The sequence below is a fragment of the Salvelinus namaycush genome, chromosome 3 (assembly GCF_016432855.1).
Source record: "Salvelinus namaycush isolate Seneca chromosome 3, SaNama_1.0, whole genome shotgun sequence".
Classification (NCBI taxonomy): Eukaryota; Metazoa; Chordata; class Actinopteri; order Salmoniformes; family Salmonidae; genus Salvelinus; species Salvelinus namaycush.
The window spans coordinates 27,157,762-27,184,953 of NC_052309.1; the positions used below are offsets into that span (position 1 = coordinate 27,157,762).

Below are 27,192 nucleotides of genomic sequence, written 5' to 3' on the forward strand. Positions count from 1 at the left end.
AAGAACACACACTAACATACACAGACCCACATACACACTTACACGTAATCATTAGTGTACATACACAAACATGCGCGTGCATGCACACACACGTATACACACACACATGCCTACACACACTACCTGGTCATAACAGAGCCCCCCCCCCCCCCCCCCCCCCGGGTTAGTCTGTTCGTATGACAGACAGCTGGGGAACACTACAGACGATCCACCTCTATATCTCATAGTGCCTTCCATATCAAATGTGTTTAATCACTTTAGATTCACCTAGTACATCATGGTCCGTTTTTGGTGTGTCAAACAGTAATAAATTTTTCAATTTTAGAGTTTTGTTCCACCATTAGGATAGGGTCTTTGCATCAGCCTCACACAAAATGTCAGCCATGGGCGCTCATTGACACATCTTGTATGTCCATTCTGTTGGTCGGCTCCAGGATGCCTCTTCAGAGCGACAGGGAGGGAGGGAGGGGATGGAAGGAGGCACACCCTGTAGACTCCCTGTAGACCACCCAGTCTCTGTATATCTCATGCCTGGAATATACATTTGCCAGAGACTCCTTTTATTAATGGCTGTGTTGGGATTTGTTCTAGTAGCTTACTCACTGTACTCAGAGTCACACATGGTCCGCTCTCTCTGTCTCTCTCTCTACCTCACTGAGGAGGAAGTCCAATAAATAATAAATAGGTCAAGTCTAACAGAGCGAACCCCAGTCCATCACACAGCACAGTGAGGATCCCCAGTCCATCACACAGCACAGTGAGGAACCCCAGTCCATCACACAGCACAGTGAGGAACCCCAGTCCATCACACAGCACAGTGAGGATCCCCAGTCCATCACACATCACAGTGAGGAACCCCAGTCCATCACACAGCACAGTGAGGATCCCCAGTCCATCACACAGCACAGTGAGGAACCCCAGTCCATCACACAGCACAGTGAAGAACCCCAGTCCATCCCACAGAGCAGAGCCACAGTATGTACGCTATGCTGGCCCACAAAGTAAGAGGAAGGTAGAGGCAGTATGCCCACACTGTAACACAGTAAGGTTAAGGTTGGCAGTCAGTTCAGCAAAAATCACCAGGCGGTTTTCAGGTTTCGGCTCAAGTCTCCACATGTACAGTACAGTACAGTTACAGTGAAGTACAGTAAAGCTTTTGGTCATTTCTCCTCAGGCAGGAGGAGAAGTATGGAAGGTACGTAAGGTGAAAGTTCACGGTAGGTAGGTCACGGGTGGGTGGCGGGTCGATGGCGTTGTCATGGCAACAGTGTTTGTTGTCAAAGTAATGTTGTCATTGAGACTGCGTTGTCTAGGCGATGGCTGACTCCCGCTGCAGCCCTGTCATACAGGCTTTTCGAGGGACTTGCTGCAGAAGGGGGTGTGCCCAGGGTTGGGGTTGGAGGTGGATATCTTGCGGCACACGGTGTTGGTGTTGCTGCAGCGGCAGCCGGGGCGGGTGGCTCTGTCGTGGGCCCGCTGGCACAGGGCGAGGCACAGCCTGGCAGGTGGGTAGCAGCAGAGACAGGGAAGGCACAGCGACAGAAGGCCCAAGGTGCCCCAGCGGGTGCAGGCGTGGGAGGATGTGCAGGCGCAGGGCCGGTCAGCACAGTTGTCCTCGTCATCCTGAGCGGAGCAGTGGTAGAACAGGCCCTTGACGCAGCACAGACAGGTGCCATACTCCACAGCACTCTCAGCAGAGCAAAGGCAGCGCTGCCCACAGGCCCAGCAGGACGGCAGGCTTCGCGGGGCGCAGCACTCCTGACACTTACACCTCCCACAGAGCTCACAGATAAACACGTGCAAGCCCAGGTCCTCTCCCTCCACCAGGCCTTTACCCAGAGAAGTCTCAGGCTTGAGTTCTCCTTTAGGCTGGGAGCGCACCACCGAGGCCAGGCCAGAGTGGGAGGGCGTCAGGCCCACCAGGAGTCTCTGGTCGGAGGCAGCACTGATCCGGGACATGGCTGAACTGGTAGTACTGGAGCGACTCAGATGGGCAAGGTGGGCGTGTTGCTGCTGGCTCTGGCTCCGGGGGAGAGGGTACCCCTGAGGGTAACCATGAGAGTAACCTTGAGGAGGGTATCCGTGGGTGATGGGGTAGCGGTCATCGTGGGCGTAGAAGAAGCCAGACTGGGAGGCATGGTCCAGGGTCACGGGGCGCTCCACGTAGTCGTTGTTGGCGCGGATGGAGCGGATCTGGTCCAGGGAGAGGACAGGCACCTGCTGGAGGTCCAGCCCATCAACGTCCCTCCTGACTGGTGGAGGGCCATGACCCGGGAGAGGGTCCATCCTGATCCTGGGAGAAGGAGCACCAGGGAGGGGGTCGGGACTGGTCCTATGAGAAGGAGCACCAGGGAGGGGGTCGGGACTGGTCCTAGGAGAAGGAGCACCAGGGAGGGGGTCAGGACTGGTCCTAGGAGAAGGAGCACCAGGGAGGGGGTCGGGACTGGTCCTAGGAGAAGGAACACCAGGGAGGGGGTCGGGACTGGTCCTGGGAGAAGGAGCACCAGGGAGGGGGTCGGGACTGGTCCTGGGAGAAGGAGCACCAGGGAGGGGGTCGGGACTGGTCCTGGGAGAAGGAGCACCAGGGAGGGGGTCGGGACTGGTCCTGGGAGAAGGAGCACCAGGGGGGGGGGTCGGGACTGGTCCTGGGAGAAGGAGCACCAGGGAGGGGGTCGGGACTGGGGCGGGGGGCTCGCACCTCTCACGGCACATCAGAAAGACCTGGAATAGAAGAAGAGAGGCATTTTAGAACATTGTTACGTTTTATCTCACAACAAATGAAAGAAACGTAGACTTCTTTACCCCTTAAAGACAACACATGAACCAGCTAATTACTCTTTATAACCTTCTCTTTACCACCCCCAACACATGACCCAGCTCATTACTCTTTATTACCTTCTCTTTACCACCCACACCACATGAACCAGCTCATTACTCTTTATTACCTTCTCTTTACCACCCCCAACACATGAACCAGCTCATTACTCTTTATTACCTTCTCTTTACCACCCCCAACACATGACCCAGCTCATTACTCTTTATTACCTTCTCTTTACCACCCACACCACATGAACCAGCTCATTACTCTTTATTACCTTCTCTTTACCACCCACAACACATGAACCAGCTCATTACTCTTTATTACCTTCTCTTTACCACCCCCCAACACATGACCCAGCTCATTACTCTTTATAACCTTCTCTTTACCACCCCCCAACACATGACCCAGCTCATTACTCTTTATAACCTTCTCTTTACCACCCCCAACACATGACCCAGCTCATTACTCTTTATTACCTTCTCTTTACCACCCCCAACACATGACCCAGCTCATTACTCTTTATTACCTTCTCTTTACCACCCCCAACACATGACCCAGCTCATTACTCTTTATTACCTTCTCTTTACCACCCCCAACACATGACCCAGCTCATTACTCTTTATTACCTTCTCTTTACCACCCCCAACACATGACCCAGCTCATTACTCTTTATTACCTTCTCTTTACCACCCCCAACACATGACCCAGCTCATTACTCTTTATTACCTTCTCTTTACCACCCCCAACACATGACCCAGCTCATTACTCTTTATTACCTTCTCTTTACCACCCCCAACACATGACCCAGCTCATTACTCTTTATTACCTTCTCTTTACCACCCCCAACACATGACCCAGCTCATTACTCTTTATTACCTTCTCTTTACCACCCCCAACACATGACCCAGCTCATTACTCTTTATTACCTTCTCTTTACCACCCCCAACACATGACCCAGCTCATTACTCTTTATTACCTTCTCTTTACCACCCCCAACACATGAACCAGCTCATTACTCTTTATTACCTTCTCTTTACCACCCCAAACACATGACCCAGCTCATTACTCTTTATTACCTTCTCTTTACCACCCCCAACACATGACCCAGCTCATTACTCTTTATTACCTTCTCTTTACCACCCCCAACACATGACCCAGCTCATTACTCTTTATTACCTTCTCTTTACCACCCCCAACACATGACCCAGCTCATTACTCTTTATTACCTTCTCTTTACCACCCACAACACATGAACCAGCTCATTACTCTTTATAACCTTCTCTTTACCACCCCCCAACACATGACCCAGCTCATTACTCTTTATTACCTTCTCTTTACCACCCCCAACACATGACCCAGCTCATTACTCTTTATTACCTTCTCTTTACCACCCACAACACATGAACCAGCTCATTACTCTTTATTACCTTCTCTTTACCACCCCCAACACATGACCCAGCTCATTACTCTTTATTACCTTCTCTTTACCACCCCCAACACATGAACCAGCTCATTACTCTTTATTACCTTCTCTTTACCACCCCAAACACATGACCCAGCTCATTACTCTTTATTACCTTCTCTTTACCACCCCCAACACATGACCCAGCTCATTACTCTTTATTACCTTCTCTTTACCACCCCCAACACATGACCCAGCTCATTACTCTTTATTACCTTCTCTTTACCACCCCCAACACATGACCCAGCTCATTACTCTTTATTACCTTCTCTTTACCACCCCCAACACATGACCCAGCTCATTACTCTTTATTACCTTCTCTTTACCACCCACAACACATGACCCAGCTCATTACTCTTTATTACCTTCTCTTACCACCCCCAACACATGACCCAGCTCATTACTCTTTATTACCTTCTCTTTACCACCCCAACACATGACCCAGCTCATTACTCTTTATTACCTTCTCTTTACCACCCCCAACACATGACCCAGCTCATTACTCTTTATTACCTTCTCTTTACCACCCCCAACACATGACCCAGCTCATTACTCTTTATTACCTTCTCTTTACCACCCCCAACACATGACCCAGCTCATTACTCTTTAGTACCTTCTCTTTACCACCCCCAACACATGACCCAGCTCATTACTCTTTATTACCTTCTCTTTACCACCCCCAACACATGACCCAGCTCATTACTCTTTATTACCTTCTCTTTACCACCCCCAACACATGACCCAGCTCATTACTCTTTATTACCTTCTGTTTACCACCCCCAACACATGACCCAGCTCATTACTCTTTATTACCCTCTCTTTACCACCCCCAACACATGACCCAGCTCATTACTCTTTATTACCTTCTCTTTACCACCCACACCACATGAACCAGCTCATTACTCTTTATTACCTTCTCTTTACCACCCACAACACATGACCCAGCTCATTACTCTTTATAACCTTCTCTTTACCACCCCCAACACATGACCCAGCTCATTACTCTTTATTACCTTCTCTTTACCACCCCCAACACATGACCCAGCTCATTACTCTTTAGTACCTTCTCTTTACCACCCCCAACACATGACCCAGCTCATTACTCTTTATTACCTTCTCTTTACCACCCCCAACACATGACCCAGCTCATTACTCTTTATTACCTTCTCTTTACCACCCCCAACACATGACCCAGCTCATTACTCTTTATTACCTTCTCTTTACCACCCCCAACACATGACCCAGCTCATTACTCTTTATTACCTTCTCTTTACCACCCCCAACACATGACCCAGCTCATTACTCTTTATTACCTTCTCTTTACCACCCCCAACACATGACCCAGCTCATTACTCTTTATTACCTTCTCTTTACCACCCACAACACATGACCCAGCTCATTACTCTTTATTACCTTCTCTTTACCACCCCCAACACATGACCCAGCTCATTACTCTTTATTACCTTCTCTTTACCACCCCAACACATGACCCAGCTCATTACTCTTTATTACCTTCTCTTTACCACCCCCAACACATGACCCAGCTCATTACTCTTTATTACCTTCTCTTTACCACCCCCAACACATGACCCAGCTCATTACTCTTTATTACCTTCTCTTTACCACCCCCAACACATGACCCAGCTCATTACTCTTTAGTACCTTCTCTTTACCACCCCCAACACATGACCCAGCTCATTACTCTTTATTACCTTCTCTTTACCACCCCCAACACATGACCCAGCTCATTACTCTTTATTACCTTCTCTTTACCACCCCCAACACATGACCCAGCTCATTACTCTTTATTACCTTCTGTTTACCACCCCCAACACATGACCCAGCTCATTACTCTTTATTACCCTCTCTTTACCACCCCAACACATGACCCAGCTCATTACTCTTTATTACCTTCTCTTTACCACCCACACCACATGAACCAGCTCATTACTCTTTATTACCTTCTCTTTACCACCCACAACACATGACCCAGCTCATTACTCTTTATAACCTTCTCTTTACCACCCCCAACACATGACCCAGCTCATTACTCTTTATTACCTTCTCTTTACCACCCCCAACACATGACCCAGCTCATTACTCTTTAGTACCTTCTCTTTACCACCCCCAACACATGACCCAGCTCATTACTCTTTATTACCTTCTCTTTACCACCCCCAACACATGACCCAGCTCATTACTCTTTATTACCTTCTCTTTACCACCCCCAACACATGACCCAGCTCATTACTCTTTATTACCTTCTCTTTACCACCCCCAACACATGACCCAGCTCATTACTCTTTATTACCTTCTCTTTACCACCCCCAACACATGACCCAGCTCATTACTCTTTATTACCTTCTCTTTACCACCCCCAACACATGACCCAGCTCATTACTCTTTATTACCTTCTCTTTACCACCCCCAACACATGACCCAGCTCATTACTCTTTAGTACCTTCTCTTTACCACCCACAACACATCTGGGAAGCTGGAAATCAACATGAGCTACTTTCTAACAGCCAGCCTCAATATTTCACCTCCCTTGTTTGGTGGTGGACATACAATACAGTGTACCTATACTGCAGTCAGGTAAACCAGGTAAACCTGGTCTGAGCACTGTGAGGGAGTTATATAAACTGGACATAAATAGTCCCAATATCCACATCCACATGATTATCCACACCATCATGACCATTGAGATTCTCCAGTGCTGAGTGTATAACTATTATTAGCCAGCCAGGACCAAATGGACAAAGCCATTAGCCTGGCCTGTAATTTAGCATCTGTTCACTTACACAGCTCTCTGGCGCGCACTCACTCACTCACACACGCACACACGCACACACACACAGCTGCTGGCTCCGAAGATTGGCATCGGATTCGCCTGTCTGCAAGTCCGAAGAGGTTGACACAGAGACAAACAGCAGTGGATTGTGGGAAAACATTGCAGTGTGCTAGTTGCTATGGGTGTTGCTGAGGTCCTAGGTTGTCATGGTCCTTTTGTTTTGTTTCAGCCTTATCCTCCACAAACAGGAACAACGTGGATGTTGGAATGTAGATGGAAAACATTAGCATCCTGGAACTGACACACAAACATGTCCGCTTGTTTCATTACAGTGACATACTGTAGTAGGGAACATTTCTGCGTTGTGTGGATAAAGTTTTTCCATATTCAATTCTAATAATACAGTATGTGAGTTTTAGTGAAGATGTTGCACCTACAAAAATAACCCCTGAAATATCTGTTATAACCCCTACATCTAAGGACAACAGATTCAGCAGGATCTTCTGGTATGTGTTCAACAGGCTATTATGTGCTGTATTAATATGCTGTATCTGGTCCTGGTTTTTAGGGCCTTTTTCTCCTCTCCTCCTCTTGTCGCACCCTTGCCAAATGGCCTGAGGGGATAGTTCCCTTCCTTTCTCTGTGAGAGGCCATCCAGACCTTGCAGAGAGATAGACAGAGAGAGAGAGAGAGACAGAGAGAGAGAGAGAGACAGAGAGAGAGAGAGAGAGAGAGAGAGAGAGAGAGAGACAGACAGAGACAGAGAGAGACAGAGAGAGATTGAATGAGTGGGTGAGGGAGAGAGAGAGAGAGAGAGAGAGAGAGAGAGAGAGAGAGAGAGAGAGAGAGAGAAGAGAGAGAGAGAGAGAGAGAGAGAGAGAGAGAGAGAGAGAGAGAGAGAGAGAGAGAGAGAGAGAGAGAGAGAGAGAGAGAGAGAGAGAGAGAGAGAGTTAGGGGAAGGGAGATAGAGAGAGAGAGAGAGAGTTAGGGGAAGGGAGATAGAGAGAGAGAGAGAGAGTTAGGGGAAGAGAGATAGAGAGAGAGAGAGAGAGAGAGTTAGGGGAAGGGAGATAGGGAGAGAGAGAGAGTTAGGGGAAGGGAGATAGAGAGAGATAGAGAGATAGGGGAAGGGAGATAGATAGATAGAGAGAGAGATAGAGAGAGATAGAGAGATAGGGGAAGGGAGATAGAGAGATAGATAGATAGAGAGAGAGATAGAGAGAGAGATAGATAGAGAGAGAGATAGAGAGAGAGATCGAGAGTTAGGGGAAGGGAGATAGAGAGAGAGAGATAGATAGAGAGAGAGAGATCGAGAGTTAGGGGAAGTGAGATAGAGAGAGAGAGAGAGAGAGAGATAGAGAGAGAGATGGAGAGTTAGGGGAAAGGAGATAGAGAGAGAGATAGATAGATAGAGAGAGAGATAGATAGAGAGTTAGGGGAAGGGAGATAGAGAGAGAGATTGAGAGTTAGGGGAAGGGAGATAGAGAGAGAGATAGATAGAGAGAGAGATAGATAGAGAGAGAGTTAGGGGAAGGGAGATAGAGAGAGAGAGAGATAGATAGAGAGAGAGATAGAGAGTTAGGGGGAGGGAGATAGAGATAGAGAGGGGGGGTAATCAGGCCAAATGGAGAAGCATTTTAAACAGACAGCCAAATTAGAAGATTAGATGGAGGAGAAAGACAGGAGCATCAGGCAGACGAATGGAGGGACGGATGGAGGGATGGACAGAGGGACAGCAGACGTAGCCAGGAACGGAAATCCATAGTCAGGAACAGCAATTAGAGCTAGCAGAGTGTCTGCCCCCGGCCGGCAGCCTTCCGGGGAGCTGCCGGCAGAATTCCTGGCAGCGAGCAGGCAGGCGGATGCTCTCGCAAAAGGTATGATACCATCCAACCTCACACAGACACACTATAAAAACACATAGATTACACATACACACGTTTTGACACACTGAGAAAGACACACATTTACAGAGACTGCGACAGATGCACACAAAAGTGCAGAGAATCACACACACACATCTACACACTCCCACAAACACATACACATTGCCGCCCCAGTCCGCAGCCATAAAGTGAAGATAAGGCATCCCAGGTCAGAAATATTTATTTAATTAGGCAGAGGAGGAAAGAGAAGTCCTGGAGAGTAATCACATAAAATAGAGTGGGGCCCATCCACTACACAGCCATCATACCATCCAATACACAGCCATTACACCATCCACTACACAGATATCATACCATCCACTACACAGCCATCATACCAACCACTACACAGCCATCAGACCATCCACTACACAGATATCATACCATCCACTACACAGCCATCATACTATCCACTACACAGCCATCAGACCATCCACTACACAGATATCAGACCATCCACTACACAGATATCAGACCATCCACTACACAGCCATCAGACCATCCACTACACAGCCATCAGACCATCCACTACACAGCCATCAGACCATCCACTACACAGCCATCAGACCATCCACTACACAGATATTAGACAATCCACTACACATCCATCAGACCATCCACTACACAGATATCATACCATCCACTACACAGCCATCAGACCATCCACTACACAGCCATCATACCATCCACTACACAGCCATCATACCATCCACTACACAGCCATTCATACCATCCACTACACAGCTCAGACCATCCATACACAGCCATCAGACCATCACTACACAGATATTAGACAATACTACACATCATCAGACCATCCACTACACAGCTATCAGACCATCCACTACACAGCCATCAGACCATCCACTACACAGCCGTCAGACCATCCACTACAAAGATATCAGACCATCCACTACACAGCAATCAGACCATCTACTACACAGATATCAGACCATCCACTACACAGATATCAGAACATCCACTACACAGATATCAGACCATCCACTACACAGCTATCAGACCATCCACTACACAGCCATCAGACCATCCACTAAACAGATATCAGACCATCCACTACACAGCCATCAGACCATCCACTACACAGATATCAGACCATCCACTACACAGATATCAGACCATCCACTACACAGCCATCAGACCATCCACTACACAGATATCAGACCATCCACTACACAGATATCAGACCATCCACTACACAGCCATCAGACCATCCACTACACAGATATCAGACCATCCACTACACAGCCATCAGACCATCCACTACACAGATATCAGACCATCCACTACTCAAATATCAGACCATCCACTACACAGATATCAGACCATCCACTACACAGCCATCAGACCATCCACTACACAGCCATCAGACCATCCACTACACAGATATCAGACCATCCACTACACAGCCATCAGACCATCACTACACAGATATCATACCATCCACTACACAGCCATCAGACCATCCACCACACAGCATTCAGACCATCCACTACACAGCCATCAGACATCCACTACACAGATATCAGACCACACTACACAGATATCATACCATCCACTACACAGCCATCAGACCATCACTACACAGAATCAGACCATCCACTACACAGCCATCAGACCATCCACTACACAGCCATCAGACCATCCACTACACAGATATCATACCATCCACTACACAGCCATCAGACCATCCACTACACAGCAATCAGACCATCCACTACACAGCCATCATACCATCCACTACACAGCCATCAGACCATCCACTACACAGCCATCATACCATCCACTACACAGCCATCATACCATCCACTACACAGCCATCAGACCATCCCACTACACAGATTCAGACCATCCATACACAGCATCAGACCATCCACTACACAGCCATCAGACCATCCACTACACAGCCATCAGACCATCCACTACACAGCTATCAGACCATCCACTACACAGCCATCAGACCATCTACTACATAGCCATCAGACCATCTACTACACATATATTAGACCATCCACTACACAGATATCAGACCATCCACTACACAGATTTTAGACCATCCACTACACAGATATCAGTCCATCCACTATACAGCCATCAGACCATCCACTATACAGCCATCAGACCATCCTCTACACAGCCATCAGACCATCCACTACACATCCATCAGACCATCCACTACACATCCATCAGACCATCCACTACACAGATATCATACCATCAATACAGCACCATCGACCATCCACTACACAGCCATCATACCATCCACTACACAGCCATCAGACCATCCACTACACAGCTATCAGACCATTCACTACACAGCCATCAGACATCACTACACAGCCATCAGACCATCCACACACATATATCAGACCATCCATACACAGATATCAGACCATCCACTACACACCATCAGACCATCCACTACACAGACATCAGACCATCCACTACACAGATATCAGACCATCCACTACACAGCATCAGACCATCCACTAACAGCCATCAGACCATCACTACACAGCCATCAGACCATCACTACACAGCCATCAGACCATCCACTACACAGATATTAGACCATCCACTACACATCCATCAGACCATCCACTACACAGCTATCAGACCATCCACTACACAGCCCAGACCATCCACTACACAGCCGTCAGACATCCAATACAAAGATATCAGACCATCCACTACACAGCCATCAGACCACCACTACACAGATATCAGACCATCCACTACACAGATATCAGACCATCACTACACAGATATCAGACCATCCATACACAGCCATCGACCATACATACACAGATATCAGACCATCCACTACACAGATATCAGACCATCCACTACACAGATATCAGACCATCCACTACACAGCCATCAGACCATCCACTACACAGCCATCAGACCATCCACTACATAGATATCAGACCATCCACTACATAGATATCAGACCATCCACTACACAGCCATCAGAACATCCACTACACAGATATCAGACCATCCACTATCAGAATCAGCATCATACACAGCCATCAGACCATCCACTACACAGCCATCAGACCATCCACTACACAGCCATCAGACCATCCACTACACAGCCATCATACCATCCACTACACAGCCATCATACCATCCACTACACATCCATCAGACCATCCACTACACAGCCATCAGACCATACACTACACAGCCATCAGACCATCCACTACACAGATATCATACCATCCACTACACAGCCATCAGACCATCCACTACACAGCCATCAGACCATCCACTACACAGATATCAGACCATCCACTACACAGCTATCAGACCATCCACTACACAGCCATCAGACCATCCACTACACAGCCATCAGACCATCCACTACACAGCTATCAGACCATCCACTACACAGCCATCAGACCATCTACTACATAGCCATCAGACCATCTACTACACATATATTAGACCATCCACTACACAGATATCAGACCATCCACTACACAGATATTAGACCATCCACTACACATCCATCAGACCATCCACTACACAGCTATCAGACCATCCACTACACAGCCATCAGACCATCCACCTACACAGCCGTCAGACCATCCACTACAAAGATATCAGACCATCCACTACACAGCCATCAGACATCCACTACACAGATATCAGACCATCCACTACACAGATATCAGACCATCCACTACACAGATATCAAGCATCACTACACAGCCTTCAGACCATCCACTACACAGATACAGACCATCACTACACAGATATCAGACCATCCACTACACAGATATAGACCCACTACACAGCCATCAGACATCCACTACACAGCCATCAGACCATCCACTACATAGATATCAGACCATCCACTACATAGATATCAGACATCCACTACACAGCCATCAGACCATCCACTACACAGATATCAGACCATCCACTATACAGATATCAGACCATCCACTACACAGCCATAGACCATCCACTACACAGCCATCAGACCATCCACTACACAGCCATCAGACCATCCACTACACAGCATCATACACCACTACACAGCCATGATACCATCCACTACACATCCATCAGACCATCCACTACACAGCCATCAGACCATACACTACACAGCCATCAGACCATCCACTACACAGATATCATACCATCCACTACACAGCCATCAGACCATCCACTACACAGCCATCAGACCATCCACTACACAGATATCAGACCATCCACTAACAGCTTCAGACATCCACTACACACCATCAGACCATCACTACACAGCCATCAGACCATCCACTACACAGCTATCAGACATCCACTACACAGCCATCAGACCATCTACTACATACCATCAGACCATCTACTACACATAATTAGACCATCCACTACACAGATATCAGACCATCCACTACACAGATTTTAGCCATCCATACACAGATATCAGTCCATCCACTATACAGCCATCAGACCATCCACTATACAGCCATCAGACCATCCTCTACACAGCCATCAGACCATCCACTACACATCCATCAGACCATCCACTACACAGATATCATACCATCCACTACACAGCCATCCGACCATCCACTACACAGCCATCATACCATCCACTACACAGCCATCAGACCATCCACTACACAGCTATCAGACCATTCACTACACAGCCATCAGACCATTCACTACACAGCCATCAGACCATCCACTACACATATATCAGACCATCCACTACACAGATATCAGACCATCCACTACACAGCCATCAGACCATCCACTACACAGATATCAGACCATCCACTACACAGATATCAGACCATCCACTACACAGCCATCAGACCATCCACTACACAGCCATCAGACCATCCACTACACAGCCATCAGACCATCCACTACACAGCCATCAGACCATCCACTACACAGATATTAGACCATCCACTACACATCCATCAGACCATCCACTACACAGCTATCAGACCATCCACTACACAGCCATCAGACCATCCACTACACAGCCGTCAGACCATCCACTACACAGCCGTCAGACCATCCACTACAAAGATATCAGACCATCCACTACACAGCCATCAGACTATCCACTACACAGATATCAGACCATCCACTACACAGATATCAGACCATCCACTACACAGATATCAGACCATCCACTACACAGCCATCAGACCATCACTACACAGAATCAGACCATCCACTACACAGATATCAGACATCCACTACACAGATATCAGACCATCCACTACACAGCCATCAGACCATCCACTACACAGCCATCAGACCATCCACTACATAGATATCAGACCATCACTACATAGATATCAGACCATCCATACACAGCCATCAGACCATCCACTACACAGATATCAGACCATCCACTATACAGATATCAGACCATCCACTACACAGCCATCAGACCATCCACTACACAGCCATCAGACCATCCACTACACAGCCATCAGACCATCCACTACACAGCCATCATACCATCCACTACACAGCCATGATACCATCCACTACACATCCATCAGACCATCCACTACACAGCCATCAGACCATACACTACACAGCCATCAGACCATCCACTACACAGATATCATACCATCCACTACACAGCCATCAGACCATCCACTAACACAGCCATCAGACCATCCACTACACAGCATCAGACCATCCATACCACTATATTAGACCATCCACTACACATCCATCAGACATCACTCACAGCTATGACCATCCACTACACAGCCATCAGACCATCCACTACACAGCCGTCAGACCATCCACTACAAAGATATCAGACCATCCACTACACAGCCATCAGACCATCCACTACACAGATATCAGACCATCCACTACACAGATATCAGACCATCCACTACACAGATATCAGACCATCCACTACACAGCCATCAGACCATCCACTACACAGATATCAGACCATCCACTACACAGATATCAGACCATCCACTACACAGATATCAGACCATCCACTACACAGCCATCAGACCATCCACTACACAGCCATCAGACCATCCACTACATAGATATCAGACCATCCACTACATAGATATCGACCATCCACTACACAGCCATCAGACCATCCACTACACAGATATCAGACCATCCACTATACAGATATCAGACCATCCACTACACAGCCATCAGACCATCCACTACACAGCCATCAGACCATCCACTACACAGCCATCAGACCATCCACTACACAGATATCAGACCATCCACTACACAGATATCAGACCATCCACTACACAGATATCAGACCATCCACTACACAGCCATCAGACCATCCACTCACGATATCAGACCATCCACTACACAGATATCAGACCATCCACTACACAGATATCAGACCATCCACTACACAGCCATCAGACCATCCACTCACAGCATCAGACCATCCACTACATAGATATCAGACCATCCACTACATAGATATCAGACCATCCACTACACAGCCATCAGACCATCCACTACACAGATATCAGACCACCACTATAAAGATATCAGACCATCCACTACACAGCCATCAGACCATCCACTACACAGCCATCAGACCATCCACTACACAGCCATCAGACCATCCACTACACAGCCATCATACCATCCACTACACAGCCATGATACATCCATACATCCATCAGACCATCCACTACACAGCCATCAGACCATACACTACACAGCCATCAGACCATCCACTACACAGATATCATACCATCCACTACACAGCCATCAGACCATCCACTACACAGCCATCAGACCATCCACTACACAGCCATCAGACCATCCACTACACAGATATTAGACCATCCACTACACATCCATCAGACCATCCACTACACAGCTATCAGACCATCCACTACACAGCCATCAGACCATCCACTACACAGCCGTCAGACCATCCACTACAAAGATATCAGACCATCCACTACACAGCCATCAGACCATCCACTACACAGATATCAGACCATCCACTACACAGATATCAGACCATCCACTACACAGATATCAGACCATCCACTACACAGCCATCAGACCACCACTACACAGATACAGACCATCCATACACAGATATCAGACCATCCACTACACAGATATCAGACCATCCACTACACAGCCATCAGACCATCCACTACACAGCCATCAGACCATCCACTACATAGATATCAGACCATCCACTACATAGATATCAGACCATCCACTACACAGCCATCAGACCATCCACTACACAGATATCAGACCATCCACTATACAGATATCAGACCATCCACTACACAGCCATCAGACCATCCACTACACAGCCATCAGACCATCCACTACACAGCCATCAGACCATCCACTACACAGCCATCATACCATCCACTACACAGCCATGATACCATCCACTACACATCCATCAGACCATCCACTACACAGCCATCAGACCATCCACTACACAGATATCATACCATCCACTACACAGATATCATACCATCCACTACACAGCCATCAGACCATCCACTACACAGCAATCAGACCATCCACTACACAGTAATCAGACCATCCACTACACAGCCATCAGACCATCCACTACACAGCCATCAGACCATCATACACAAAGCATAGACCACACTAAACAGCCATCAGACCATCTACTACACAGCCATCAGACCATCCACTACACATATATTAGACCATCCACTACACAGCCATCAGACCATCTACTACACAGCCATCAGACCATCCACTACACATATATTAGACTATCCACTACACAGCCATCAGACCATCCACTACACAGCTATCAGACCATCCACTACACAGCCATCAGACCATCTACTACACAGCAATCAGACCATCCACTACACAGCAATCAGACCATCCACTACACAGATATCAGACCATCCACTACACAGCCATCAGACCATCCACTACACAGATATCAGACCATCCACTATACAGATATCAGACCATCCACTACACAGCCATCAGACCATCCTCTACACAGCCATCAGACCATCCACTACACAGCCATCAGACCATCCACTACACAGATATCATACCGTCCACTACACAGCCATCAGACCATCCACTACACAGCCATCATACCATCCACTACACAGCCATCATACCATCCACTACACAGCCATCATACCATCCACTACACAGCCATCATACCATCCACTACACAGCCATCAGACCATCCACTACACACCTATCAGACCATCCACTACACAGCCATCAGACCATCCACTACACAGCCATCAGACCATCCACTACACAGCCATCAGACCATCCACTACACAGCCATCAGACCATCCACTACACAGATATTAGACCATCCACTACACATCCATCAGACCATCCTCTACACAGCCATCAGACCATCCACTACACAGCCATCAGACCATCCACTAAACAGCCATCAGACCATCCACTACACAGATATTAGACCATCCACTACACAGCCATCATACCATCCACTACACAGCCATCATACCATCCACTACACAGCCATCATCCCATCCACTACACAGCCATCATACCATCTACTACACAGCCATCATCCCATCCACTACACAGCCATCATACCATCCACCACACAGCCATCATCCCATCCACTACACAGCTATCAGACCATCCACTACACAGCCATCAGACCATCCACTACACAGCCATCAGACCATCCACTACACAGATATTAGACCATCCACTACACAGCCATCATACATCCACTACACAGCCATCATACCATCCACTACACAGCCATCATACCATCCACTACACAGCCATCATACCATCCACCACACAGCCATCATCCCATCCACTACACAGCTATCAGACCATCTGATTGTTAAGAAAAGCCTGCTGCTTGGCTTTTTCCATGAGTTCATCCTGTAGAGTCGGCCAGGGCAGGGCTTAGGGTATAAATGTGTGGCTAAGCCCTTCACCACTGAGCCAGAGATGGGCTCTCGTCTCCGGCTTCCACCACCCCAGACCACAAAGCAAAACCATTTAAACTGTTCTTGGTATCATCACAGATCCCGTACACCAGGTCAGAGGATAAAGTGCAGGCTTTTGCTCCAACCCTGCTCTAGTTCACCTGACTTTAGGGCTATTCAGGGTCCTGAGGAGCTAGCTGGCTAGCATCAGATGTATTATAGTAGGCCTGGAACCAAACCCTGCAGATGGGTAGCCCCGGAGGAGGAGGGTGGGCATCCCTCTGTTGTAACTCTAGACTGACAACACTGATGAGCTAACAGATCATCTGCTTTATTTCCTCTTGGACACATATCTTCATCTGCTCTGATTTCTCTTAAGGAGCTGTCTGTCTGTTGATTTCTGTGTTGTACTGTATGAATAAACATGCATTGATTTCTTCATTGCACAATAATCAACATTAATCAACAAAATAACTTCTCTAGATCTAGAAAGCAAATAGTCCTAAAATATGCTTTCTAAGAATGACAGCTGTGCAGAGTGGATACTGTTGACTCATTCCGTACTTAGTCAACATTTACATGTTGCATTTACAGCAGCATTAGAATTACTGGCTGTTCTTTCCCCCCACTCAAGGGGTCGGAAGCCCTGTCTGTCCTTGAGGAGGCTGTTGCCTTGGTAACCATGTTTGGGAAGTCAACTCCCACTACCCAGAATCCTCCCCTCTCCCCCTCCACCTACCCACAGGTTTCCACCCCACACTACACCTAGCCACCAGCTGCTCCTGCCCCACTCCTATCCCCCAGTCATATCTCCAGGGTACAGTGCTGGGGTTGGGCTGGGGTACAGGGCTGGGGCTGGGGTACAAGACTGGGGGTACAGGGCTGGGGCTGGGGTACAAGGCTGGGGGTACAGGGCTGGGGCTGGGGTACAAGGCTGGGGGTACAGGGCTGGAGCTGGGGTACAAGGCTGGGGGTACAGGGCTGGAGCTGGGGTACAAGGCTGGGGGTACAGGGCTGGGGCTGGGGTACAAGGCTGGGGGTACAGGGCTGGGGCTGGGGTACAAGGCTGGGGGTACAGGGCTGGAGCTGGGGTACAAGGCTGGGGGATATGGCACATGTTGTCAGCACATGGTGAGAAAGCATAGATACAGTAGCATGAGGAAAGGTACATGTTTGCTGGTCCTTCAGGTAGCCCAGATCTGTTTCTTCAATACAATGTCCAGCCAAGACATGGCTCCTCTCCTCTCCTCGGCTGTTCTGAGTTATTCCTCCCTGCTGTATCTGCCTGGCTCTGGGAAGTCTGGGAAGTCTGTTTTATGTGTCTGCTCCTGCTTTTATCCTCTATGTTTGATGCAAACCCACCCGGACCCATTGCTCACTCCAGCATCATTCCCTCATATCAACAGCTTTTCCACTCATCTGTTTATCCCTTCACCTCCTCCTCACTCTGTCGTCTTATGTACCCCTCACACACCTTTTAGGGCCTCAGATGAAGAAAAAAAAATAGGAGAAGGAAATCAAGACCTGAGCGCTTTTCAGGTCTGGGCAGGAGGCACATTGATACAGGGGCCGTGGAATACACAGATAGAGAGAGGGAAGAGAGAATGAGAGAGAGAGAGCCAAAGGACAGTAAAAAAGACAAGGGGATTGAACGAGTTGAGAGGAAAAGATTAGAGAGAGGATAGAGTGAAGGAGAGAGCAAGGCAACAGAGAGAGGATAGAGTGAAGGAGAGAGCAAGGCAACAGAGAGAGGATATAGTGAAGGAGAGAGCAAGGCAACAGAGAGAGGATAGAGTGAAGGAGAGAGCAAGGCAACAGAGAGAGGATATAGTGAAGGAGAGAGCAAGGCAACAGAGAGAGGATAGAGTGAAGGAGAGAGCAAGGCAACAGAGAGAGGATAGAGTGAAGGAGAGAGCAAGGCAACAGAGAGAGGATAGAGTGAAGGAGAGAGCAAGGCAACAGAGAGAGGGAGAAAGAGGATGAAGGTAAGAGGGGAGGAGAGAGGACAAATGGAAGAGAGAAATAGTGAGAAAGAAAGCAAGTGAGAAAGAGAGAGGTGGATAGAGAGAGAGAGGGAGATAGAGGGTAGGCGAGAGAGCTCAGGGCTGGTGTTTACTGGGCTAGCCTGCCGTCAGAGGTAACCTGAAGACATGGCAGTGCGCTGGGGGGGGTATCAGCGGTGAGTGAGCCCTGCCTTGCAGCTCTGGCCTGGGTCTCTCTCTCCTGCTCCCCTGCCCGCTGCCCTCTCTGGCACAGTAATCCAATCTGCAGCAGGAACAGGATGACGAATGGAGAGAGCTACACAGTGAATATTATTCATAACAATCACTACATAGGACCCTGCTCCTCTTAGCTCAGCTGAGTTAGAGAGGGAGGGGGATGAACTCCAAGCCCACAACTGGAGTGCAAACAGAAAGAAAGAGTGATGGGGAGGGGGGAGGGGGTAGGGGGGGAGTTGAAATAAAAAATAAAAAGGAAGCGGGAGACAGATGTGTTGGAAAATTAGGACAGTCATGGACTAATGTTCATTTACTGTATATCAAATATATAAACACCCACACACACACACACACACACACAGACACAGATACACACATAGAACCCACACACAGGGGGTCAAAAGACAGTCTAGATGGCGTAGTATCATGGCGTTAATAGCAATATGAATATCATAATGTAGAGCTATTTTCGCCCATCACCAGTGACCCCTGACCCACCACCAGCATTCCTCCCTCTATCCCCTTGGCACCTTCCCTACGCTATTAGAAAAATGGTTCCAAAAGGGTTCGGCTGTCCCCATTGGAGAACCCTTTTTGGTTCCAGGTAAAACTCTTTTGGGTTCCATGTAGAACCCTTTCTACAGAGTGAGTTCTACCTGAAACCAAAAGGGTTCTATCTGAGAAGGAAAGGAAGGGAAAGGAAAATCTAGTCAGTTGCAGAACTGAATGCATTCAACTGAAAAGTTTATTCCGCATTTAACCCAACCCCTCTGAATCAGAGAGGTCCGTCCCTCCCTCTCTCTCTCTCTCTCTCTCTCTCTCTCTCTCTCTCTCTCTCTCTCTCTCTCTCTCTCTCTCTCTCTCTCTCTCTCTCTCTCTCTCTCTCTCTCTCTCTCTCTCTCTCTCTCTCTCTCTCTCTCTCTCTCTCTCTCTCTCTCTCTCTCTCTCTCTCTCTCTCTCTCTCTCTCTCTCTCTCTCTCTCTCTCTCTCTCTCTCTCTCTCTCTCTCTCCCATACACTCTCTCTCCCCTTCTCCTTTTCCCTTACTCCTGCTCTCTCTTTCCTCCCTTCCAGATTTGCATATTGGCAGTTGAGGCCTACAACAACTTACCCTAACATATGAATTGGGGCCCTGGGTGTGTGTGTGACTGGCTGGCTGGTTCCCTTGTGCGTGAGTTGTCAATGGGACCCATGGGCCACACTCTGGCCCCTCCGGGAGCGCAGCAGGATTGAATGACAATAAACTGTATGAGATTCCGGATGTGCCGAATCTGACCCCCAGGAAGGACTGAAATAGACACTGCAGACCAGCAAGTCCAGGCAGGAGAGAGAGAGAAAGAGAGAGAGAAAGGAAGGTGGGAGGAGGGAGGAACACCGAGGGATAGGAAGACCACCTTAGAGAGAGAGAGAGAGAGAGAGAGAGAGAGAGAGAGAGAGAGAGAGAGAGAGAGAGAGAGAGAGAGAGAGAGTGAGAAGAGAGGGTGACATGAATAAAGATAAAGCAGAAGAAAGTGAACAGGAAAAACAATTGGAGAGGGGGGGGAGACTGGAAGTAGCTAGAGATAAGAAAGATTAGAAACATTGAAGGAGTTTAGGCATAGAGAGAAACCACAGTGTGTGCGTTTGTGCGTGCATGTGTGTGTGTGTAACCCACCATCTTGTGTAAGTAGGGGTGAGAAAGAGAAGTCACCCCTCACAGCACCCTGTCTGGCACAGTGAGTTATTTCACCTTTCCACAATGGGCCAATGGTCTCAAACAGCTGTACCAGTCACGCCATGCAACCCTCTCTCTCTCTCTCTCTCTCTCTCTCTCTCTCTCTCTCTCTCTCTCTCTCTCTCTCTCTCTCTCTCTCTCTCTCTCTCTCTCTCTCTCTCTCTCTCTCTCTCTCTCTCTCTCTCTCTCTCTCTCTCTCTCTCTCTCTCTCTCTCTCTCTCTCTCTCTCTCTCTCTCTCTCTCTCTCTCTCTCTCTCTCTCTCTCTCTCTCTCTCTCTCTCTCTCTCTCTCTCTCTCTCTCTCTCTCTCTCTCTCTCACACGTGTGCAACTTCGTTAACTTCTCTAATACAAAACCACTGGAAAAAAAGATGCTTTTATCAACTTGATCAACTACGCACACACAAAAATCGAGCGCATTCAATTTGCAACAGATTCTTAAAATTGTGATGACTCTAATCTAATATGCATGTATTTAGCTTACATCCACCTCTCTTTTCCAACAGCAAACCTTGGAACATAGAGACATTTTATATATTTAACAAACAAATAAATAAATAATGCATTCCAGGAGAGCACTCTTTCAAACAGTAAAGGACTGTGAGGTTTCTCATCCGACCGTTTGTGGTTGATGTGCATTAGCTCTTCTTGCCTAGTGTTAGAAAAAAAACTCTCTTCACTCCACTCATCCCATCCCTCCATCCCTCCATCCCTCTATCCCTCTATCCCTCCATCCCTCTATCCCTCCATCCCTCCATCCCTCTATCCCTCCATCCCTCCATCCCTCTATCCCTCCATCCCTCTATCCCTCCATCCCTCTATCCCTCTATCCCTCCATCCCTCTATCCCTCCATCCCTCTATCCCTCTATCCCTCTATCCCTCCATCCCTCTATCCCTCTATCCCTCTATCCCTCCATCCCTCCATCCCTCTATCCCTCTATCCCTCCATCCCTCTATCCCTCTATCCCTCTATCCCTCTATCCCTCCATCCCTCCATCCCTCCATCACTCGTTCACCCATCCGCCCCTCCAGTCGCGCCCAGCGGATATGGGTATTGACATATAGTATCCGACCTTGAAAACAATCAATGACAACCCCACATGTCCCCATCCCACTTACACACACCACACCAAACTATCCCAGTTACAGTAGACACACCATAGTGCACCGCACCAAATCATTTACTCACACTGCACCAAATCATTTACTCACACCACACCAAACCATTTACTCACACCACACCAAACCATTTACTCACACTGCACCAAATAATTTACTCACACCACACCAAACCATTTACTAACACCACACCAAACCATTTACTCACACCACACCAAACCATTTACTCACACCACACCAAACCATTTACTAACACCACACCAAACCATTTACTCACACCACACCAAACCATTTACTCACACCACACCAAACCATTTACTCACACCACACCAAACCATTTACTCACACCACACCAAACCATTTACTCACACCACACCAAACCATTTACTCACACCACACCAAACCATTTACTCACACCACACCAAACCATTTACTCACACCACACCAAACCATTTATTCACACCACACCAAACCATTTACTCACACCACACCAAACCATTTACTCACACCACACCAAACCATTTACTCACACCACACCAAACCATTTACTCACACCACACCAAACCATTTACTCACACCACACCAAACCATTTACTCACACCACACCAAACCATTTACTCACACCACACCAAACCATTTACTCACACCACACCAAACCATTTACTCACACCACACCAAACCATTTACTCACACCACACCAAACCATTTACTCACACCACACCAAACCATTTATTCACACCACACCAAACCATTTACTCACACCACACCAAACCATTTACTCACACCACACCATACCAAATAAGTTACTCTTACCACACAAAACTATCCCAGTTACAGTACACACATCACAACATACCACACAACATCACACCACTCTTCCAGTTATGCAAACCAGTTACACACCATACCACACCACATCACATCAAACCAGTTACACACCATACCACATCAAACCAGTTACACACCACACCACACCAAACCAGTTACACGCCATACCACACCACATCACATCAAACCAGCTACACACCATACCACACCACATCACATCAAACCAGTTACACACCATACCACATCAAACCAGTTACACACCACATCACATCAAACCAGCTACACACCATACCACACCACATCACATCAAACCAGCTACACACCATACCACACCACATCACATCAAACCAGTTACACACCATACCACACCATATCACATCAAACTAGCTACACACCATACCACACCACATCACATCAAACCAGCTACACACCATACCACACCACATCACATCAAACCAGGTACACACCATACCACACCACACTCTCCCAGGTAGACACACCACATCACATCAAACCAGCTACACACCATACCACACCACACTCTCCCAGGTAGACACACCACACCACATCAAACCAGGTACACACCATACCACACCACACTCTCCCAGGTAGACACACCACACCACATCAAACCAGGTACACACCATACCACACCACACTCTCCCAGGTAGACACACCACACCACATCAAACCAGGTACACACCATACCACACCACACTCTCCCAGGTAGACACACCACACCACATCAAACCAGGTACACACCATACCACACCACACTCTCCCAGGTAGACACACCACACCACATCAAACCAGGTACACACCATACCACACCACACTCTCCCAGGTAGACACACCACACCACTATCCCAGCGGCATAAAGCTTTAAACAGTAAGGCCAGAGAAGGACCTACAGAAAGCAGACCACTTCTACACACGGTTAAGTTGAATATAAAGAATACATGTGAGAGTCTAGTAAAAGAGTAAAGCTCTTTGGATATCCGCTTTTAGTGTTTTTCCTCATAAAATAGAGATGGGTTGGTACGGGGGGGGCTGTTTGTACCTACCTCTGAATGGGGGGAGATCCATGCTGCAGTGGGATGGGGCGTCTTGGGGTTGGGGAGGGGGGGGGCAGTTCTCTCAGTTTTGTGGGGCCACAGCGCCTTCCTTCCCTTCCCTTCCTTCACTTTGAGTCCCCTCCGTAGGCTTTTCAGGAGCGTCCCTGTAGTGCAACCAATCCCACAACTCCTAGGGTCATTCCCTGCAAAGAAGAAGCAGCAACCCAGCCCTGACGACAAGCAGCCTCTCCACGATGCCTTGTCAGGGGCACAGAGGTCCCTGGTCCACAGTGTGCTGATCACTGGAGACCAGAGGGCAGAGTACCATTAGAAATATCCCAGAGAACACAAGAACAAGTAACAGCCAGGTCCTCTGCTTCAGAATGAAAAAAATAAGGTTATATTAAAAAAATAAGGTTGTGAAAAAAAGTTAACAAATTAAAGTGAAAAAGTTCCAAAATTACAGGACACAGAGATATTCTAGTAGTATGGCTCTGTTGTCTCTCTCTCTGCTATCCCTGGAAGCGTAATGACTGAGTGCTGGATAGTCCCTCTCTCCCTCGATCTCTTGTTCTCTCGCTCTCTGGCTCTCTCTCGCTATCTCTCTCTAACGCTCTTGGGTCAGTCCTTCCTGTCTGTACGTTTATCCTCTCATTCTCTGCAAGCCGAGAGTGTGTGTGTGAGGGAGAGCGTGAGAGACACAGACACAGAAAGAGGGGGAGAGATGGAGGGAGGGAGGATGAGAAACAGAGAGAAAGAGAGCAGGAGGGGGCTGGACATGAATGGTAGAGGGAGGCAGGGGAGGGTTCTGTTCAGGATGGGGGTTACATGTTTGCTGCAGATAGTTAATAGCTAAGTGGCATCATCAGGCTGAATCTCTCAGTTGCTCTCCCTCAGGCACTGTTCCATATGAGTCTATGAGCAGAGCCTTGATAGAGGGAGAGAGAGGGAAGGAGAGGGGGAGAGAGAGACAGATAGAAAAAGAGAGAAGGGAAGAAAAGGGGAGAGTGAGTGCAAGAAAGAGAAAAAAGGAGGGAGAGAAAAGACAGAGGGAGTGAGAGAGGGAGAAAAAGGGAGACAGGGAGGGAGAGAGAGGGGAGGTGAAAGAGCATGTGATGGGCAAGGGATGAGCAAGAGGGAGGAAGAGCAAGAGGGAAAAAGAGGAGAATAGAGGAGGGGAATGCAGGGGTTAAGTCATAAAAAGCCTCACGAGGCTGACAGTATCACAGCGTAGAGAGAGAGAAAGAGAGAGAGGGCGAGAAAGGGAGAGAGAGATGTTTAGAGTGTTGTGGGGGAGCCACAGGAACTATCAAAAGCCCTTACAACACACACAGGTCAAACACCCCTGTCACAAAGCTGCCACTCAACCTTTATACAAGACAAGTCACTGATTCTGTGCCACTCTGTGTGTCCTCTCACCTACATACACAGCTCTGAGAGCCTCTTTCAAAACCTTTTCAGGTCACACTTTATTTGGACGGTCCGGATAGTCCATCTGTAGATGCTCTACAAATGGTCATTCTATCAACAAACTATATGTTGATAAGCAACTGCTTGCTAAGTTTATGGTTCGGGTTAGGTTTAGAATAAGGGTTAGGGTAAGGGTTAAGAATAGGGAAATGGTTAGAGTTAAGTTTAGGGTAAGCATAAGGTTAGCATAAATAGATAGTTAGTTGAAATGTTACTGATAGCTTGTAGATAGTCTATAGAGCATCTACAGATGGACTATCCAAATAGTGTTACCCATTTTCAAGACAAAAACATTAGATATATTTTTCAGTGTTTACTTATTTCGTTAACTTCCTTATTTCCGGTCTCATCCTGGAAAGCCTTGTCAGCAGCACTCTGGGTAATATTGAAAGCTGTCAACGTCAATATTGATGATGTATATTTTTGCAGTCAAATGTATATTTCGGACTCTTCCGTTCCACCAGCCCGGTCTTACTCAGCAGGTTCTCTGCAAGATCTCTGTGGCTGACTATTTTCTGCCATATAGACATTATGCATATACTGTATACATCCCTACACAGTCATCTAAATGGTAAACGGACACTGTCCTGGAACAAACAGCACTGCTTCCTGCTGGGGGAAACACCTGAGAGGGGTGAGAGGATTGAAGGGTAGTTTATTGGTCTTTCAGCATTATTACAAGTTCTTTAAAACAGTTGTCATTAAAAACACTGAATTACTTTTCTGTTACAATAAAAACCATAAATGTTAAATAAATACAACAAATGTAAAGTGCAAAAAATCTCTAAGTGAAAATTGAAAATCCGTAAACAGTAAATTTC

The 27,192-nt window shown here is 47.6% G+C and overlaps 1 protein-coding gene across 1 annotated transcript; it reads right to left on the minus strand.

Moving 5' to 3' along the window:
* Positions 1-163: 163 nt before the first annotated feature.
* LOC120045153 (protein sprouty homolog 3-like) lies at positions 164-25,716 on the minus strand. The gene is made up of 2 exons (XM_038990080.1): positions 24,911-25,716; positions 164-2,721 (listed from the first exon to the last, which is right to left on the minus strand). Exon 2 carries the CDS (start codon positions 2,710-2,712, stop codon positions 1,342-1,344), a length of 1,371 nt encoding a protein of 456 aa, XP_038846008.1. The 5' UTR covers positions 2,713-2,721; positions 24,911-25,716; the 3' UTR covers positions 164-1,341.
* Positions 25,717-27,192: the final 1,476 nt, after the last annotated feature.